At 42.3% G+C, this 21,523-nt stretch overlaps 1 protein-coding gene across 3 annotated transcripts in view; it reads right to left on the reverse strand.

The window, feature by feature from the left end:
* Nucleotides 1-21,523, reverse strand: part of LOC118387096 (dynein axonemal heavy chain 8-like) — a 65,824-nt gene that overhangs the window by 10,152 nt on the left and 34,149 nt on the right. For all 3 annotated transcript variants that reach the window (XM_035775254.2, XM_035775252.2, XM_035775253.2), the window contains 10 exons: nucleotides 13,026-13,218; nucleotides 12,675-12,797; nucleotides 12,391-12,521; nucleotides 9,945-10,098; nucleotides 2,539-2,703; nucleotides 2,115-2,341; nucleotides 1,812-1,930; nucleotides 1,570-1,673; nucleotides 1,258-1,434; nucleotides 866-1,033 (listed from right to left, as the gene is read on the reverse strand). In XM_035775254.2, the coding sequence (XP_035631147.1) occupies nucleotides 866-1,033; nucleotides 1,258-1,434; nucleotides 1,570-1,673; nucleotides 1,812-1,930; nucleotides 2,115-2,341; nucleotides 2,539-2,703; nucleotides 9,945-10,098; nucleotides 12,391-12,521; nucleotides 12,675-12,797; nucleotides 13,026-13,218 (1,561 nt within the window). The remainder of the gene's footprint in view (nucleotides 1-865; nucleotides 1,034-1,257; nucleotides 1,435-1,569; nucleotides 1,674-1,811; nucleotides 1,931-2,114; nucleotides 2,342-2,538; nucleotides 2,704-9,944; nucleotides 10,099-12,390; nucleotides 12,522-12,674; nucleotides 12,798-13,025; nucleotides 13,219-21,523) is intronic.

Below are 21,523 nucleotides of genomic sequence, written 5' to 3' on the forward strand. Positions count from 1 at the left end.
GCAAAACATTAGCTACAAATCAAAGCAAGACAGCTGCAACAAACCAAACCAGGGCATTAGCTACAACAAAACAAACCAGGGCATTAGCTACAACAAACCAAACCAGGGCATTAGCTACAACAAGCCAAACCAGGGCATTAGCTACAACAAGCCAAACCAGGGCATTAGCTACAACAAGCCAAACCAGGGCATTAGCTACAACAAGCCAAACCAGGGCATTAGCTACAACAAACCAAACCAGGGCATTAGCTACAAAAAAACAAACCAGGGCATTAGCTACAACAAACCAAACCAAGCCATTAGCTACAACAAACCAAACCAGGGCATTAGCTACAACAAACCAAACCAGGGCATTAGCTACAACAAACCAAACCAAGCCATTAGCTACAACAAACCAAACCAAGCCATTAGCTACAACAAACCAAACCAAGCCATTAGCTACAACAAACCAAACCAAGATGGCTACAACAAACCAAACCAAGATGGCTACAACAAACCAAACCAAGACATTAGCTACAACAAACCAAACAATTAGCTACAACAAACCAAACCAAGATGGCTACAACAAACCAAACCAAGATGGCTACAACAAACCAAACCAAGACATTAGCTACAACAAACCAAACAATTAGCTACAACAAATCAATTCAATATACAGAGACGGGACTGGGAATGTAAATGTAACGTCTGAGTGATTATCTGATGGTTTGATGTGGTGTATAGTGTAAAAAGTATATCCTTCTCCGAGGACAATATATCAAGGCCTCTTCTATTCTATTTTGTTCTACTATTATTACCGGAGTCATACATAGAGAGATGTAGAGATCTATGAGTCGGGTAGAGTCTAGAATGGAGGCTTTCTGACCTTGAGTGCCTCTCCCCAGGAGGGCTTGTGGCAGGGCCTCTCTGGGTCCATGGTGATGGTGTCCAGCCTCTTCTGGAAGAGCAGCAGACAGCAGTCCATGATCCTCATGATGAGGTGGGGAGGTTTGGCCAGCTTCCTCACCGTGGCTACGTCAGCCGCTTTAATGGTCTAAAGAGAATATATAATAGGGTTGAGATCATTGGGGAATGTAACAGAAAACATTTTGCAAAAGGAAAAAAGTGGCGGTAGTACCCTCCCTATTTCAGTCCTTTTTCTTCTGTTTTGTTACCTACTGAACATGACCCGAAATGACAAGAAACTATTTCAAATGTCCCAAAATATATATATTTTTTGTTTTTCAAATGGATCTTTTCATGTACAGTAAGACTCACATTCAGAGCGGCCTCTGCCTCCTCTAAAGCCGGTTTAGCTGCTTTCAGCTTGACCTCTGCAAAGGCTTTCTCCTTCTCAATGCCCTCCACAATCTTCAGGGCTCTGTCCTTTACAATTTGGACCTCAGCCTTTACGATGGTGGCTGCTTCAGCGCTTACTGTCACCTCTGCCAGCACCTGTACAGACAAGACAACAAATCAGCAGGCAAACTTTACATGCATGTATTCTGTGAATGGATGTGAAAGGGTGATTTGTACATATAAATATAATGAAATTCTATTTTTATGGATTCTATTTTATTTCCCAGTTACCTTGTCTGCTTTGATGGAGGCCAGAGCCAGCTCTTTCTCCTTAACCACCAGGTCTTTGGACAGCTGAGCCACAGACTCGCTAGCCTCCAACAGTTTGGTCAGACCTGCAATACAAAGCATTTACACAACACTGCAATCTGACAAGAAATCCCAACATTTATTTTCTTTACAATATAATAAGCAGTTAGTTCGAAGTTCATTATTATGCCTTAGCTAGTAGCCACTCAATTGGATTTCCATACCAACATTCATGCGCTCAGCCAGTGTGTTGATAAAGTTGTAATTTTCACTGTATACCGTCTTGTATCCATTGATGAAAGACAGGTAGGATTTAGGGGTCACATGAGTTCTTCTTCGGAACCTGGGGTGGAAAAATTAAAACACACACGTTGGTTATTCCGACAGGCTTTGGGTATAAGAAATTGACGTCATTTATTTGACATAACCGCACTATCTGACATGTACATTCTTGTTATTTATAAATATAAATGTGGATTTAAGACTAGATTTGCATTTGAGTTCCCAACTTCAGTCAACTACAATACCTGTCAAAGTAGCTCTCGCAGGTGACGGACACTTTGTCATGGTATATGCCCATGGTCTGTACCACCGCGGCTTTGACCTCAGGGGAGCACACCATGTGGAAGTCAGAGAGGAAGTACTGGGACACGGCCACTAGAGCCTCGCTGGGCCAGGGAGTGAACCAGTCCATAGTACAGCCTGAGATCAGACCTGGGAACTTCAGGGAGCGCGAACGGAACTTCTCACCAACCTGTCAGGGGAAATAAAGGGATAAATAAATGAACAAATGTAATTTCACTCTGCCCTCAACGGCTGATGTCAGCAAACCTCTCTATGGAACTACTCTGGAAAATACTATCAATGGGACACTACATAACAAACTCCTGAATTCTTGAGTGACAATCATGGAGGTGATGTTTTTATGTTTCCGGTATTACTAAATCATACCGGAGAGAAGCAAAGAACCACGTGCAGGTTCTTCCTGGCTCGGGAGATAAAGTAGTCGTACAGGTTGTCGAAGGTGGGCGGGACGCGAGGCAACTCTTTCTTCATTACACCAATGAGGTTCTGAGTGATCTCGTCCAGCTCATCACGAGCAAACAGGTTGGACACCTGCACACAACAAGCATAATAATTAAGAATGACCAATTGGAAATGTTATTTTACTAGAGTAGCATTAGAATAATGTTAGATAACATTAGAGTAACTTGATCACAGGGGAAAATAATAAAGGAAAATATTTGTTTTTAAATATATGTATATATACAGTACCAGTCAAATGTTTGGACATCTACTCATTCCAAGGGTTTTTTCTTATTTTTACTATTTTCTATATTGTAGAATAATGGTGAAGAAATCAACACAATCAAATAACACATATGGAACCATATAGTAACCAAAAAAGTGTTAAACAAATCAAAATATTTTTGATATCTTGATGACAGCTTTGAACACTCTTGGCATTCTCTCAACCAGCTTCATGTGGAATGCTTTTCCAACAGTCTTGAAGGAGTTCCCACATATGCTGAGCACTTGTTGGCTGCTTTTCCTTCACTCTGTGGTCCAACTCATCCAAAACCATCTCAATTTGGTTGAGGTCGGGTGATTGTCGAGGCCAAGCCACCTGATGGAAGCACTCCATCACTCTCCTTCTTGGTCAAATAGCCCTTACGTAGCCTGAAGGTGTGTTGGGTCATTGTCCTGTTGAAAAACAAATTATAGTCCCACTAAGCGCAAACCAGATGGGATGGAATATCGCTGCAGAATGCTGTGGTAGGCATGCTTGATGGCTGCTGTCCCCGTACAGGGACCAACATCAGGGGAAATTTCAGAGTGACAACTAAAAATACAATTTCGTAACATTAAACATTCTTGAAAATGCAAGTGTCTTACACCCTTCAAAAGATTAGAATCTTGGTAATCAAACTACGTTTTCCAATTTAAAATAGCTATTACAGAGAACAAATCCCATGCTTTTGTTTGAGAAGAGCAATCAAGAACAGAAACATTTTCCGCCATGACAGTTTTTAGACTTTCACATCCGAAGGTAAAATTATGACATACATTCTGATATCTTGCTCTTATTTCTCTTCCTGAGTATCCCATTGATCAAATGAAGTGCCGTTTTCTTTGATAAAATCAATTTTTATAGCCTAAATCTAAACATTTTGTAAACTATTTGTGCCGGAAATTCCATCTCTATCATTTTTTTACGGAGCATTCGGCGTGATTCGCCCATGTAAACAATCGTTTATATAGTCATGGTGGGTTTCAGTGCATTCCTCTGGATGTTCGCAACACAGTCAAACATCATTGTTTTTTTTGCGGGGAGAATTGACCGAAGTGAGCTGATTTGAAGAGAACAATAAATGACTACCTGACGCACCAATAATTTTAGCAAAGCTTCATTGATTGACTATATTTCTGCCCAATGACCACTGATCTTCTTGAAATCTAGCTGGGTAGATAGCCAATGAGCTGAGGTAAACGCCAGTATGTAATGGTTTGGGGTTGGACCACAATTCCTTGGTTGTAATCGCACGCGCAGGGAACTCCATTTTCGCCTTGACGATCAGAGCAGTTGCTGTAAGGCTTTTTACGCGCGGCTGTATTTCGGAAAGTTGTAGTTTCAACGATTTCATTGAAGATATCCTGGCGAATTACATCATGTAAAGCGAAGTCAAACTCTAAAGTAAAAGTGAGACAGATTTTTTGTTTGAGTAATCTTGGAGTGTTATGATTCAAACGAACAGAGGAGCTGTTTCTGCAAGGACAGGACGTACTTCAGGACGGGTAAGTGCTAATGCCGTTTTATGAAATATAAAAATATATATATATATATATATTATATATAATGAAATGTGGATTTTTTTTTATTTTTTATTTCACCTTTATTTAACCAGGTAGGCTAGTTGAGAACAAGTTCTCATTTGCAACTGCGACCTGGCCAAGATAAAGCATAGCAGTGTGAACAGACAACACAGAGTTACACATGGAGTAAACAATTAACAAGTCAATAACACAGTAGAAAAAAAAGGGGAGTCTATATACAATGTGTGCAAAAGGCATGAGGAGGTAGGCGAATAATTACAATATTGCAGATTAACACTGGAGTGATAAATGATCACGTACAGGTAGAGATATTGGTGTGCAAAAGAGCAGAAAAGTAAATAAATAAAAACTGTGGGGATGAGGTAGGTGAAAATGGGTGGGCTATTTACCAATAGGTTATGTACAGCTGCAGCGATCGGTTAGCTGCTCAGATAGCTGATGTTTGAAGTTGGTGAGGGAGATAAAAGTCTCCAACTTCAGCGATTTTTGCAATTCGTTCCAGTCACAGGCAGCAGAGTACTGGAACGAAAGGCGGCCGAATGAGGTGTTGGCTTTAGGGATGATCAGTGAGATACACCTGCTGGAGCGCGTGCTACGGATGGGTGTTGCCATCGTGACCAGTGAACTGAGATAAGGCGGAGCTTTACCTAGCATGGCCTTGTAGATGACCTGGAGCCAGTGGGTCTGGCGACAAATATGTAGCGAGGGCCAGCCGACTAGAGCATACAAGTCGCAGTGGTGGGTAGTATAAGGTGCTTTAGTGACAAAACGGATGGCACTGTGATAAACTGCATCCAGTTTGCTGAGTAGAGTGTTGGAAGCAATTTTGTAGATGACATCGCCGAAGTCGAGGATCGGTAGTCAGTTTTACTAGGGTAAGCTTGGCAGCGTGAGTGAAGGAGGCTTTGTTGCGGAATAGAAAGCCGACTCTTGATTTGATTTTCGATTGGAGATGTTTGATATGGGTCTGGAAGGAGAGTTTGCAGTCTAGACAGACACCTAGGTACTTATAGGTGTCCACATATTCAAGGTCGGAACCATCCAGTGTGGTGATGCTAGTCGGGCATGCGGGTGCAGGCAGCGATCGGTTGAAAAGCATGCATTTGGTTTTACTAGCGTTTAAGAGCAGTTGGAGGCCACGGAAGGAGTGTTGTATGGCACTGAAGCTCGTTTGGAGGTTAGATAGCACAGTGTCCAATGACGGGCCGAAAGTATATAGAATGGTGTCGTCTGCGTAGAGGTGGATCAGGGAATCGCCCGCAGCAAGACCAACATCATTGATATATACAGAGAAAAGAGTCGGCCCGAGAATTGAACCCTGTGGCACCCCCATAGAGACTGCCAGAGGACCGGACAGCATGCCCTCCGATTTGACACACTGAACTCTGTCTGCAAAGTAATTGGTGAACCAGGCAAGGCAGTCATCCGAAAAACCGAGGCTACTGAGCCTGCCGGTAAGAATCTGGTGATTGACAAGAGTCGAAAGCCTTGGCAAGGTCGATGAAGACGGCTGCACAGTACTGTCTTTTATCGATGGCGGTTATGATGTCGTTTAGTACCATGAGTGTGGCTGAGGTGCACCCGTGACCGGCTAGGAAACCAGATTGCATAGCGGAGAAGGTACGGTGGGATTCGAGATGGTCAGTGACCTGTTTGTTGACTTGGCTTTCGAAGACCTTAGATAGGCAGGGCAGAATGGATATAGGTCTGTAACAGTTTGGTTCCAGGGTGTCTCCCCCTTTGAAGAGGGGGATGACTGCAGCAGCTTTCCAATCCTTGGGGATCTCAGACGATATGAAAGAGAGGTTGAACAGGCTGGTAATAGGGGTTGCGACAATGGCGGCGTATAGTTTCAGAAATAGAGGGTCCAGATTGTCAAGCCCAGCTGATTTATACGGGTCCAGGTTTTGCAGCTCTTTCAGAACATCTGTTATCTGGATTTGGGTAAAGGAGAACCTGGAGAGGCTTGGGCGAGGAGCTGCGGGGGGGCCGGAGCTGTTGGCCGAGGTAGGAGTAGCCAGGCGGAAGGCATGGACAGCCGTTGAGAAATGCTTGTTGAAGTTTTCGATAATCATGGATTTGTCGGTGGTGACCGTGTTCCCTAGCCTCAGTGCAGTGGGCAGCTGGGAGGAGGTGCTCTTGTTCTCCATGGACTTCACAGTGTCCCAGAACTTTTTGGAGTTGGAGCTACACAGGATGCAAACTTCTGCCTGAAGAAGCTGGCCTTAGCTTTCCTGACTGACTGCGTGTATTGGTTCCTGACTTCCCTGAACAGTTGCATATCGCGGGGACTGTTCGATGCTATTGCAGTCCGCCACAGGATGTTTTTGTGCTGGTCGAGGGCAGTCAGGTCTGGAGTGAACCAAGGGCTGTATCTGTTCTTAGTTCTGCATTTTTTGAACGGAGCATGCTTATCTAAAATGGTGAGGAAGTTACTCTTAAAGAATGACCAGGCATCCTCAACTGACGGGATGAGGTCAATGTCCTTCCAGGATACCCGGGCCAGGTCGATTAGAAAGGCATGCTCACAGAAGTGTTTTAGGGAGCGTTTGACAGTGATGAGGGGTGGTCGTTTGACTGCGGCACCGTAGCGGATACAGGCAATGAGGCAGTGGTCGCTGAGATCCTGGTTGAAGACAGCGGAGGTGTATTTGGAGGGCCAGTTGGTCAGGATGACGTCTATGAGGGTGCCCTTGCTTACAGAGTTAGGGTTGTACCTGGTGGGTTCCTTGATGATTTGTGTGAGATTGAGGGCATCTAGCTTAGATTGTAGGACTGCCGGGGTGTTAAGCATATCCCAGTTTAGGTCACCTAACAGAACAAACTCTGAAGCTAGATGGGGGGCAATCAATTCACAAATGGTGTCCAGGGCACAGCTGGGAGCTGAGGGGGGTCGGTATAGCAGGCGGCAACAGTGAGACTTATTTCTGGAGAGAGTAATTTTCAGAATTAGTAGTTCGAAATGTTTGGGTATGGACCTGGAAAGTATGACATTACTTTGCAGGCTATCTCTGCAGTAGACTGCAACTCCTCCCCCTTTGGCAGTTCTATCTTGACGGAAGATGTTATAGTTGGGTATGGAAATCTCTGAATTTTTGGGGGCCTTCCTGAGCCAGGATTCAGACACGGCAAGGACATCAGGGTTAGCAGAGTGTGCTAAAGCAGTGAGTAAAACAAACTTAGGGAGGAGGCTTCTGATGTTGACATGCATGAAACCAAGGCTTTTTCGATCACAGAAGTCAACAAATGAGGGTGCCTGGGGACATGCAGGGCCTGGGTTTACCTCCACATCACCCGCGGAACAGAGAAGGAGTAGTATGAGGGTGCGGCTAAAGGCTATCAAAACTGGTCGCCTAGAGAGTTGGAGACAGAGAATAAGAGGAGCAGGTTTCTGGGCATGGTAGAATATATTCATTATATTCATATATTTGTGTGTGTGTGTGTGTGTGTGTTGGTTTGTTTGGGTGTGTGTGTGTATATATATATATATATAACAATGGCCAGAGTTGAATGGAACACCTTAGTGACTGTGCCCTCTGCTCTATACAATCAATACATATCTGTTTATTTTATGTGATGATAAAAGGCTCATACAATACAAATATTTTTGTTATGTTTTCTTTCACAGTGATAGCAACTCCGACTGGGAGGCCCCGGTGCCAAGCTGCCTACTCTACCTGTGCCCCCCAGTGGTGTTCATATGCCACAGTTCATTACTGCAGGCATGACTGTGCCTCAGGGCCAAAAGGGCACAGCATGGAGGCGTCGTTGTGTTCTGTTGCGCATGAAATGCACCACTTGTTCAGTTTGCCTCTGCTTTACATCAGAAAGAGACTGCTATGGGACAGGGCACAGGCAGCAAAATACTGTGATGAGGATTTTTCTGTGTGTGTGTGTGTGTGTTAGAATTGCTTTTTGCTGTGTTGTATATAGTTATTTGCACTGCTGTATATAGTTATAGGTCATTTCACCAATTCGGCCACTTGGGTACATTTGGGCAACTTGTGTGGGACACCTGGGTGACTTCATGCTGAATGTCATGTAGCTCACCCATTCCTGAAGTTATCAGTCTCAAACTTTCCACACCTACAGATGCCCTCTTGTGTTATCCATCAAAATTGTGTGGCTATTCTAGTACATGTGAAAGATGATACTACAACAACAAAAAACAGAAAACGTATGCTCTTTCTTTCTCTTTTCTTCCACCAGATCTACTGTGTTATATTCTCCTACATTCAATTAACACTTCCACAAACTTCAGAATGTTTCCATTCAAATGATAGCAATAATATGCATATCCTTGCCTCTGGGGCTGAGCTACAGGCAGTTAGATTTGGGTATGTCTTCAGGCGGAAATTGAGAACAAAGGGTTGCAGCCATAACAGGTTTTAAGTTTGCCTTGAATTCTAAATAATTCACTGACAGTATCACCAGCAAAGCACCATCACACCACCTCCTCCATGCTTCACGGTTGGAACTACACATGCGGAGATCATCTGTTCACCTACTCTGCGTCTCACAAAGTCACAGCGGTTGGAACCAAAAGTCTCCAATTTGGACTCATCAGACCAAAGGACAGATTTCCACCGGTTTATATTGCTTGTGTTTCTTGGTCTCTTCTTCTTATTTGTGTCCTTTAGTAGTGGTTTATTTGCAGCAATTCGACCATGAAGGCCTAATTCATGCAGTCTCCTCTGAACAGTTGATGTTGAGTTGTGTCAAGTTACTTGAGCTCTGTGAAGCATTTATTTGGGCTGCAATTTCTGAGGCTAGTAACTCTAATGAACTTATCCTCTGCAGCGGAGGTAACTCTGGTTCTTCCTTTCCTGTGGCTATCCTCATGAGAGACAGTTTCATCATAGCGCTTGATGTTTTTTGCGACTGCACTTGAAGAAACTTAAAATGTTTTGAAATTTTCTAGATTGACTGACCTTCCATGTCTTTTCTCTCTTTTCTCTCACATTAACAAGGCACACCTGTTAATTGAAAATCATTGCTTGTGCTTCTACACCTGCATTGCTTGCTGTTTGGGGTTTTAGGCTGGGTTTCTGTACAGCACTTTGTGACACCAGCTGATGTAAGAAGGGCTTTATAAATAAATTTGATTGATTGATTCCAGGTGACTACCTCATGAAGCTGGTTGAGAGAATGCCAAGAGTGTGCAAAGCTGTCATCAAGGCAAAGGGTGGCTACTTTGAAGAATCTCAAATATAAAACATATTTTGATTTGTTTAACACTTTTTTGGTTACTACATGATTCCATATGTGTTATTTCATAGCTTTGACGTCTTCACTATTATTCTGCAATATTAAAATATTAAAATAAAGAACAACCCTGGAATGAGTAGGTGTGTCCAAACTTTTGAATGGTATTGTATATCTACTGTATATATTTACCCCAAAATATATGGGGGATTGGAAATGATGCAGACAATTACATTGATGGAAGCTACAATCTATCTGTACTATTAAAGCTGATCTACCCCGTAAGAAATTGAAAAAAATAAAAATAAATGGATCACCTCCCCAGATGAGAGCACGTTATTGAGGTACTCCAGGAAGGCCTCATCTTTGATCTCGTTGTCTGTGAAGATAAAGGTGATGCCTTTGCCGTCTGCCCCGGCTGTTCTGTAAAGGACCTTCAGGTCGTCCATCAGGTTGCTGATGTTGTACGTCCTAGTAGGAAAAAGGGGCATTAGGGACCAATTCTCAGCTGGACTCCCAATATCTTCTCAGTATATGGAGCATCAATTAATTACTATTATACTTCAGACAGGAATATAAATACATGTTCAATACAGCCGGTATTAAGACTGACTTGCCTAATTTAAATGCCTGTGCAACCAGAGGGAAAATAACCCTGGAGCACCTATACTCCACATATAGAGATGCATACAAAGCTCTCCCTCACCCTCCATTTTGAAAATCTGACCATAATTCTATCCTCCTGTTACCTGCTTACAAGCAAAAAGTAAAGCAGGAAGCACCAGTGATTAGATCAATAAAAAAGTGGTCAGATGAAGCAGATGCTAAACCTTAGGACTGTTTTGCTAGCACAGACTGGAACATGTTCTGGGATTCCTCCGATGGCATTGAGGAGTACACCACATCTGTCATTGGCATCATCAATAAGTGCATCGATGACGTCGTCCCCACAGTGACCATACGTACATACCCCAACCAGAAACCATGGATTACAGACAGCATCCGCACTGAGCTAAAGGCTAGAGCTGCCGCTTTCAAGGAGCAGGACTCTAACCCGGAAGCTTATAAGAAATCCCCCTATGCCCTCCGACGAACCATCAAACAGGCAAAGCATCAATACAGGACTAAGATCGAGTCGTACTACACCGGCTCTGACGCTCATCGGATGTGGCAGGGTCTGCAAACCATTACAGACTACAAAGGGAAGCACAGCCGAGAGCTGCCAAGTGACACGAGCCTACTGGACGAGCTAAACTACTTCTATGCTCGGTTCGAGGCAAATAACACTGAAACATACATGAGAGCAGCAGCTGTACCGGAAGACTGTGTGATCACGCTCTCCACAGCCGATGTGAGTAAGACCTTTAGACAGGTCAACATTTACAAGGCCGCAGGGCCAGACAGATTACCAGGACGTGTACTGCGAGCATGCGCTGACCAACTAGCAAGTGTCTTCACTGACATTTTCAACCTCTCCCTGTCCGAGTCTGTAATACACCTCCCTCTGCAACTGGATCCTGGACTGCCTCCAGGCTGCCCCCAGCTGGTAAGGGTGGGTAACAACACCTCCGCCACGCTGATCCCCAACACAGGGGCCCCTCAGGGGTGCGTGCTCAGCCCCCTCAAGTACTCCCTGTTCACCCATGACTGCAGTGCCAGGCACGACTCCAACACCATCATTAGAGTTGCCGATGACACAACAGTGGTAGGCCTGATCACCAACAACAACGAGACAGCCTATAGGGAGGAGGTCAGGGACCTGGCCGTGTGTTGCCAGGACAACAAACTCTCCTCTCAACGTGATCATGACAAAGGAGATGATTATGGACTACAGGAAAAAGAGGACCGAGCACACCCCCCTTCTCATCGTCGGGGTTGCAGTGGAGCAGGTCGAGCTTCAAGTTCCTTGGTGTCCACATCACCAACATGGTCCAAACACACCATGACAGTTGTGAAGCGGGCTCGACAAAACGTATTCCCCCTCAGGAGACTGAAATTATTTGGCATGGGTCCTCGGATCCTCAAAAGGTTCTACAGCTGCACCATCGAGAGAATCCTGACTGGTTGCATCACTGCCTGGTGTGGCAACTGCTCGGCCTCCGACCGCAAGGCACTACAGAGCCTAGTGCGAATGGCCCAGTACATCACTTGGGCCAAGCTTCCTGCCATCCATGTTGTCATCTATGCATAGTCACTTTAATTAACTCTACCTACATGTACCTACTACCTCAACTAACCGGTGTCCCCGCACATTGACTCAGTATCAGCACCACCCTGTATATATATATATATTTTTTTACTGCTGCTCTTTAATTAATTGTTGCTTTTATCTCTTATTCTTATCCATATTTTTTTAAACTGCACTGTTGGTTAGGGGCTCGTAAGTAAGCATTTCACCTGTTGTACTCGGCACATGTGACTAATGAAATTTGATTTGATTAGCATAACACTAATTGCTGCCCTTACTATGCTACTTTCATATTTTCCAAATCCTTTGTTCATATATAATTAGGAATTAGAATAAAATGTATTTAACTAAAAATCCTGCATAAGTAAAAACAGGAAAGGCATCACCTATGCCTCTAATGTCATTCATTCCAATTAGACTGGTTTGGATTTCCTTTACCACAATGATGGCAATTATCATCTTATTCTGGAACTTTGAGGTTTTATGACATTGACCCTTTAATAATTCTATGATCCATCGTGACCTACTTTACCTAACATTTATTGGCAATCAACCACATAACCCCTTGTACTTACCTGGTCAAGGTGATCTGGAATATACTGTATCCGGCTACAAAGGAAGCCAGTCGGGTGAGACTCTGTTTTCCTGATCCTCCCACTCCCACTAGCAAAGCGTTGCCACAGTCTGTCCGGATGATACGTGAGATCTGTGGGGGGACCACAGGATAGATAAAGATTCTCACCTTATCTAAAGATGTTGTTACAAAACCTTATTTTAATTAAACAAATGTTCAAAAAACAGATGACAGTGTAATATTGAGTGATTTTGAATAACATGGCAGCCAGGATGTTAGTTTAACCTTGATGAGATGAGTCATGGCATCTGTAAAGAACACAAGGTCCAGACTGGCCCCTCTAACATTCTCATTGTACTGGCTCTGATTGATAATCAGCTTCTCTCGGAGGAACTCAAAACTGGGCACCTAATGATGAAATATTACTTTGGTTAGATACACATTTTGCAAATGGATGAAATCTAAACTTTCAGGGATTGCTTCCAAAAACACAGATTATGCCTAGTACTGGACTGAAAAGTATGCAGGAAATACTGTATATTTTCAGTCCAGGATGTTGCATAATATGTGTCCAGGAAACCAGCCCTTATGTCTAGTTTGAACAACATAAGACTACAATGTGCCTTGGCTCTTCACCAGTTCGTAAACTTTGGGGGCGTCCAAACAGACGTCCTCTGCCTCATCTCCCGTGGGCTCGAGAGCCTCTCTCAGGAAGTCCACAAAGTAGGGGTCAGGGTGGAGGTCAGGGACCAGGCTGGGGTCCACGTGTTCCTGGATCACCCTGGATATGGCCTTCTCAAACCACACCTTGTCCTCAAAGCAGACAAACCTGCAGCACAGGGACACAATGACCACCATTGGTTTCATTCTCATGGACGGTCAGTCATCCACCTATGAATTTGAGAATGGTTACGTCCAGGGGTGTAGTGCTGCCGTCCGCCAATTCTCACAAAAGTGCTTGTTTACTAAAGTTAGATCTCGATTCATCACATAATGATGAATTAGTATTCTACATAACATAACCAAATATAATAGCATAGTATAATGTTACAGTTAGACCAAAACACCACCTAATTTCTTATGAGATTTTTGGATGATTAGCTGAATGGTAAAGAAATGTTTATCATTCGGCCAAACTCAACAGCTCACCAATAAACACATATATAAAAACAGTATCTAAAGAAATCCACTTCCACGCACTCCTAGAGTATATTATAAAGTATAAGCAGATCCTGTGCAAGTCAATGGAGAGTGAGGCCTGTTCTCCACTGACTTGCACAGGGCTCTACAGCGCCACCATTTCACTCGCATATGCGCCTAAACATTTTGCTGTGCGACCTGGAATTTTAATTTAGGATCACCTTGAAAAATCTTTATTACCTCAAGTATTTTTTTTAAACTGTGCTCCTTGTAAAAAAGGTCAGCGTGCAGCCCTGTTGCATTGGATTTGCTTATACTGTATAATATGCTCTAGGAGTTATTGTTGTTATATATATATACATACAGTGGGGCAAAAAAATATTTAGTCAGCCACCAATTGTGCAAGTTCTCCCACTTAAAAATATGAGAGAGGCCTGTAATTTTCATCATAGGTACACTTCAACTATGACAGACAAAATGAGAAAAAAAATCCAGAAAATCACATTGTAGGATTTTTTAGGAATTTATTTGCAAATTATGGTGGAAAATAATTATTTGGTCACCTAAAAACAAGCAAGATTTCTGGCTCTCACAGACCTGTAACTTCTTCTTTAAGAGGCTCCTCTGTCCTCCACTCGTTACCTGTATTAATGGCAACGGTTTGAACTTATTATCAGTATAAAAGACACCTGTCCACAACCTCAAACAGTCACACTCCAAACTCCACTATGGCCAAGACCAACGAGCTGTCAAAGGACACCCGAAACAAAATTGTAGACCTCAACCAGACTGGGAAGACTGAATCTGAAATAGGTAAGCAGCTTGGTTTGAAGAAATCAACTGTGGGAGCAATTATTAGGAAATGGAAGACATACAAGACCACTGATAATCTCCCTCGATCTGGGCCTAGTGAATGACCTGCAGAGAGCTGGGACCAAAGTAACAAAGCCTACCATCAGTAACACACTACGCAGCGCCAGACGTGTCCCCCTGCTTAAGCCAGTACATATCCAGGCCCGTCTGAAGTTTGCTAGAGAGCATTTGGATGATCCAGAAGAAGATTGGGAGAATGTCATATGGTCAGATGAAACCAAAATATAACTTTTTGGTAAAAACTCAACTCGTCATGTTTGGAGGACAAAGAATGCTGAGTTGCATCCAAAGAACACCATACCTACTGTGAAGCATGGGGTGGAAACATCATGCTTTGGGGCTGTTTTTCTGCAAAGGGACCAGGACGACTGATCCGTGTAAAGGAAAGAATGAATGGGGCCATGTATCGTGAGATTTTGAGTGAAAACCTTCCATCAGCAAGGGCATTGAAGATGAAACGTGGCTGGGTCTTTCAGCATGACAATGATCCCAAACACACCTCCCGGGCAACGAAGGAGTAGCTTCGTAAGAAGCATTTCAAGGTCCTGGAGTGGCCTAGCCAGTCTCCAGATCTCAACCCCATAGAAAATCTTTGGAGGGAGTTGAAAGTCCGTGTTGCCCATCAACAGCCCCAAAACATCACTGCACTAGAGGAGATCTGCATGGAGGAATGGGCCAAAATATCAGCAACAGTGTGTGAAAACCTTGTGAAGACTTACAGAAAACGTTTGACCTCTGTCATTGCCAACAAAGGGTATATAACAAAGTATTGAGATAAACTTTTGTTATTAACCAAATACAGTGCCTTGCGAAAGTATTCGGCCCCCTTGAACTTTGCGACCTTTTGCCACATTTCAGGCTTCAAACATAAAGATATAAAACTGTATTTTTTTGTGAAGAATCAACAACAAGTGGGACACAATCATGAAGTGGAACGACATTTATTGGATATTTCAAACTTTTTTAACAAATCAAAAACTGAAAAATTGGACGTGCAAAATTATTCAGCCCCCTTAAGTTAATTCTTTGTGGCGCCACCTTTTGCTGCGATTACAGCTGTAAGTCGCTTGGGGTATGTCGCTATCAGTTTTGCACATCGAGAGACTGAACATTTTTCCCATTCCTCCTTGCAAAACAGCTCGAGCTCAGTGAGGTTGGATGGAGAGCATTTGTGAACAGCAGTTTTCAGTTCTTTCCACAGATTCTCGATTGGATTCAGGTCTGGACTTTGACTTGGCCATTCTAACACCTGGATATGTTTATTTTTGAACCATTCCATTGTAGATTTTGCTTTATGTTTTGGATCATTGTCTTGTTGGAAGACAAATCTCCGTCCCAGTCTCAGGTCTTTTGCAGACTCCATCAGGTGTTCTTCCAGAATGGTCCTGTATTTGGCTCCATCCATCTTCCCATCAATTTTAACCATCTTCCCTGTCCCTGCTGAAGAAAAGCAGGCCCAAACCATGATGCTGCCACCACCATGTTTGACAGTGGGGATGGTGTGTTCATGGTGATGAGCTGTGTTGCTTTTACGCTAAACATAACGTTTTGCATTGTTGCCAAAAAGTTCAATTTTGGTTTCATCTGACCAGAGCACCTTCTTCCACATGTTTGGTGTGTCTCCCAGGTGGCTTGTGGCAAACTTTAAACGACACTTTTTATGGATATCTTTAAGAAATGGCTTTCTTCTTGCCACTCTTCCATAAAGGCCAGATTTGTGCAATATACGACTGATTGTTGTCCTATGGACAGAGTCTCCCACCTCAGCTGTAGATCTCTGCAGTTCATCCAGAGTGATCATGGGCCTCTTGGCTGCATCTCTGATCAGTCTTCTCCTTGTATGAGCTGAAAGTTTAGAGGGACGGCCAGGTCTTGGTAGATTTGCAGTGGTCTGATACTCCTTCCATTTCAATATTATCGCTTGCATAGTGCTCCTTGGGATGTTTAAAGCTTGGGAAATCTTTTTGTATCCAAATCCGGCTTTAAACTTCTTCACAACAGTATCTCGGACCTGCCTGGTGTGTTCCTTGTTCTTCATGATGCTCTCTGCGCTTTTAACGGACCTCTGAGACTATCACAGTGCAGGTGCATTTATACGGAGACTTGATTACACACAGGTGGATTGTATTTATCATCATTAGTCATTTAGGTCAACATTGGATCATTCAGAGATCCTCACTGAACTTCTGGAGAGAGTTTGCTGCACTGAAAGTAAAGGGGCTGAATAATTTTGCACACCCAATTTTTCAGTTTTTGATGTTAAAAAAGTTTGAAATATCCAATAAATGTCGTTCCACTTCATGATTGTGTCCTACTTGTTGTTGATTCTTCACAAAAAAATACAGTTTTATATCTATATCTGTATGTTTGAAGCCTGAAATGTGGCAAAAGGTCGCAAAGTTCAAGGGGGCCGAATACTTTCGCAAGGCACTGTACTTATTTTCCACCATAATTTGCAAATAAATTCATTAAAAATCATACAATGTGATTTTCTGGATTTCTTTTTCTCATTTTGTCTGTCATAGTTGAAGTGTTCCTATGATAAAAAATACAGGCCTCTCTCATCTTTTTCAGTGGGAGAACTTGCACAATTGGTAGCTGACTAAATACTTTTTTGCCCCACTGTATATATATATTGGAACAGACAATGACTAATATTTTTGAACATGTTTAAGATCTGAGAAAGAGAGAAAATGCTGTAAAATGACACATTCTCGAGTCTCACTGAATTTGTTTAAACTGCATATACTCTCAGGGGTGTGTGTGTGAGAAAGAGAGAGTGTGTGTGGATTTCTTTAGATACTGTTTTTATATACAGAGCCGTGAAAAAGTATTTTCCCCCTTTCTGATTTTCTTTATTTGTGCATATTTTTTGATGTTCAACTAAAATCTAATATTAGATAAAGCGACCGAATAACACAAAAATGTGATAGTTATTTAATTCATTTATTATATAACGGGTGGGTCTAAAGAGGAACATTTAGAACAGACGACTGGGTTGGGTCCATAGATTTAAAACAAAAAGACTTAACGAGTGGGTCACGTCTCTGGCAACTGAACCGACAGAACGAACGACCAGCTGGCTTGGGTAGCAACCCCAGATTTGTGTTGGGACTATATCTCGTGGAAGGATGAAATAGTATGAATAAATTAATCAAAATAGCGTTTTTAATGAAAATATGTCAATCATTATTTGAATATTGTTGGTAACCAACCCGGTTTCAACAACTATACCAATATATCATCCAAACACCGGCTTCTCTGGAATTGTCACTTAAATAAACAAAGTTATGCAACACCCAATCCCCCTGTGTGAAAAGTATTTGCCCCCCTTACACTCAATAATTGATTGTGCCACCTTTAACTGCAATGGCTGCAACCAAACCCTTCCTGTAGTTGTTGATCAGTCACTAACATCACCGGAGGAATTTTGGACCACACTAATCAATCCGGAGCAGCTTTAACTTAGCACATTAATAGCTTTTCGAGCATGAACTGCAACATTTCAATCGGATTTAGGTCTGAAATTTGACAAGGCCATACATTTTTTTTTAAATGTGTTGCTTTTCAGACATTCTGATCTTGACTTGCTTGACTTTATGGATGAGATGGATCCCGTTATGTCGGGCGAAAACCAATAACTGCATTCCGCAGTAAGATCCTCATACCAACGGTCAAGCATGGTGGTGGTAATGTGATGGTTTGGGGATGCTTTGCTGCCTCAGGACCTGGACGACTTGCCATCATTGAAGGAACCATGAATTCTTCAGGAGAATGTCAGGCCATCCGTCTGTGAGCTGAAGCGCAGCTGGGTCATGCAGCAAGACAATGATCCAAAACACACAAGCAAGTCTACATCAGAATGGCAGAAAAACCACAAATGTAAAGTCCAAACCTACAGTTGAAGTCAGAAGTTTACATACACCTTAGCCAAATACATTTAAACTCAGTTTTTCACAATTCCTGACATTTAATCCTAGTAAAAATTGTCTTAGGTCAGTTAGGATCACCACCATAGGATCACCAATGTGAAATGTCAGAATAATAGTAGAGAGAATTATTTATTTCAGTTTTTATTTCTTTCATCACATTCCCAGTGGGTCAGAAGTTTACATACACTCAATTAGTATTTGGTGGCATTGCCTTAAAATGTTTAACTTGGGTCAAACGTTTCGGGTAGCCTTCTACAAGATCCCTACAATAAGTTGGGTGAATTTTGGCCCTTTCCTCCTGACAGGGCTGGTGTAACTGTCAGGTTTGTAGGCCTCCTTGCTCTCACACGCCTTTTCAGTTCTGGCCACACATTTTCTATAGGATTGAGGTAAGGGCTTTGTGATGGCCACTCCAATACCTTGACTTTGTTGTCCTTAAGCCATTTTGCTACAACTTTGGAAGTATGATTGGGGTTATTGTTCATTTGGAAGACCCATTTGCAAACAAGCTTTAACTTCCTGACTCATGTCTTAAGATGTTGCTTCAATAAATCCACATAATTATCCTGCCTCATGATACCTTCTATTTTGTTAAGTGCACCAGTCCCTCCTGCAGCAAAGCACCCCCACAACATGATGCTGCCACCCCCGTGCCTCACGGTTGGGATGATGTTCTTCGGCTTGCAAGCTTCCCCCTTTTTCCTCAAACACAACGATGGTCATTACGGCCAAACAGTTCTATTATTGTTTCATCAGACCAGAGGACATTTCTCCAAAAAGTACGATCTTTGTCCCCATGTGCAGCTGCAAACGTAGTCTGGCTTTTTTTTAATAGTGGTTTTGGAGCAGTGGCTTCTTAATTAATTTGTGGATGTTCATCACCCATTTGGTATGATATGTTACGAATTTGCAAATCGTACTGTATGTTACGAATTTTCTAAATGTACATTATGTTACGAATTTGCAAAAGGTACTGTATATGGATATAGATACTTTTGTACCTGTTTCCTCCAGCATCTTCACAGGGTACTTTCTGTTGTTCTGGAATTGATTTGCACTTTTCGCACCAAAGTACATTCATCTCTAGGAGACAGAATGCGTCTCCTTCCTGAGGGGTATGATGGCTGTGCGGTCCCATGGTGTTTGTACTTGCGTACTATTGTTTGTACATATGAACGTGGTACCTTCAGGCATTTGCAAATTGCTCCCAAGGATGAACCAGACTTGTGGAGGTCTACAATTGTTTTTCTGAGGTCTTGGCAGATTTATTTTGATTTCCCATGATGTCAAGCAAAGAGGCACTGAGTTTTAAGGTAGGCTTTGAAATACATCCACAGGTACACCTTCAATTGACTCAAATTATGTCAATTAGCCTAACAGAAGCTTCTAAAGCCATGACATCATTTTCTGGAATTTTCCAAGCTGTTTAAAGGCACCGTCAACTTAGTGTATGTAAACTTCTGACCGACTGGGATTGTGATACAATGAATTATAAATTAAATAATCTGTTTGTAAATAATTGTTGGAAAGATTACTTGTATCATGCACAAAGTAGATGTCCTAACCGACTATACTATAGTTTGTTAACAATAAATGGGTGGAGTGGTTGAAAAACTAGTTTTAATGACTCCAACCTAAGTGTATGTAAACTTCCAACTTCAACTGTAAACCTGATTGAGATGTTGTGGCAGGACCTGAAACAAGCAGTTAATGCTCGAAAACCCCAAAATGTCACTGAGTTAAAGCAGTCCTGCATGGAAGAGTGGGCCAAAATTCCTCAGAGAGACTGATCAACAACTACAGGACATATTTGGTTGCTGTCATGACAGCTAAAGATAGCACAACCAGTGGCACCACATGTACGGCGTCATGTGGGCGCCTGACTTGCCTCGTTAAATAAAGGTTAAATAAAAAAACACTTTTCAAAAAGGGCCGTTGGATGTTGCATAACTTTGTTCATTAAAACAATCTAATCCATCCACCTGACAGTTGAGGCATATCAAGAAGCTGATTTAACATCATGATCATAACACAGGTGCCCATTGTGCTTGGGACAATAAAATAGCACTCTTAAATGTGCAGCTTTGTCACACAACAGTGCCACAGATGTATCAAGTTTTGAGGAAGTGTGCAATTGGCGTGCTGACTGCAGGAATGTCCACTAAAGCAGTTTCTAGAGAATTTAATGTTAATTTCTCTACCATAAACCGCCTCCAACATCGTATTAGAGAATTTGGCATCCAAACGTCCTCACAACCGCAGACCACATGTATGGCGTTGTGTGGGCGAGCGGTTTGCTGATGTCAACATTGTGAACATGGTGGCGGTGGGGTTATGGTATGGGCAGGCATAAGCTATGGACAACGAACACAATTGCATTTTATCAATGGCAATTTGAATGCACTGAAATACCATGACAAGATCCTGAAGCACATTGTGAGGCCAATTTTTTTGTTGCTGTGACCAACAGATGCACATCTGTATTCCCAGTCATGTGAAATCCATAGATTAAGTTTATAGATACCATTTATTTTAATTGACTGATTTCCTCATATGAACTGTAACTCAATAAAATCTTAGAAATTGTTGCATGTTGTGTTTATACTTGTGTTGGTATAATATGTGTAAAACAATATGCACAAATATAGAAAATCAGAAAGAGGGCAAATACTTTTTCACAGTTACTGTATATAATGGTCCAGGCAATATATATACAAAACATTATTAAGATCTGATAATTTGAACATGTATTCACATGACTTGATTCATGAAATAACAGTAACCCCCATGTGTCCAATGACTAAATATAGTACAATATCAAAAACTCATTGCACATTGCTTCAGATTTGTCCATCAGTAAGCTCAGAGAACAAGTATAACAGAGTATTTTTTTTCCTTTATGGACATCAATGGGTTAAAAATAGAACAATTTCTTTAGACATTATGTGATGGTATAGGCAGACGTTGCATTTGGAGGGTGAATATAATGCATATGCTTTAATGATATTCAATAGGCTTGTTACGTTCCCCAGTTTCTGTGTGGTAGGTTGTGTATTTGAGTGTATTTCAGGAGATGGCTTCATGAAATCCCACAGCAGCTGATTGGTCAGCTCCACGGCTAATTGGAGCTGACCTCGCCCCCTCGTCAAGTTACAGCTCTATCCCATTAGACTCCTTCTCCAGTTATAA

Source organism: Oncorhynchus keta, chromosome 8, assembly GCF_023373465.1.
Source record: "Oncorhynchus keta strain PuntledgeMale-10-30-2019 chromosome 8, Oket_V2, whole genome shotgun sequence".
NCBI classification, from domain to species: domain Eukaryota; kingdom Metazoa; phylum Chordata; class Actinopteri; order Salmoniformes; family Salmonidae; genus Oncorhynchus; species Oncorhynchus keta.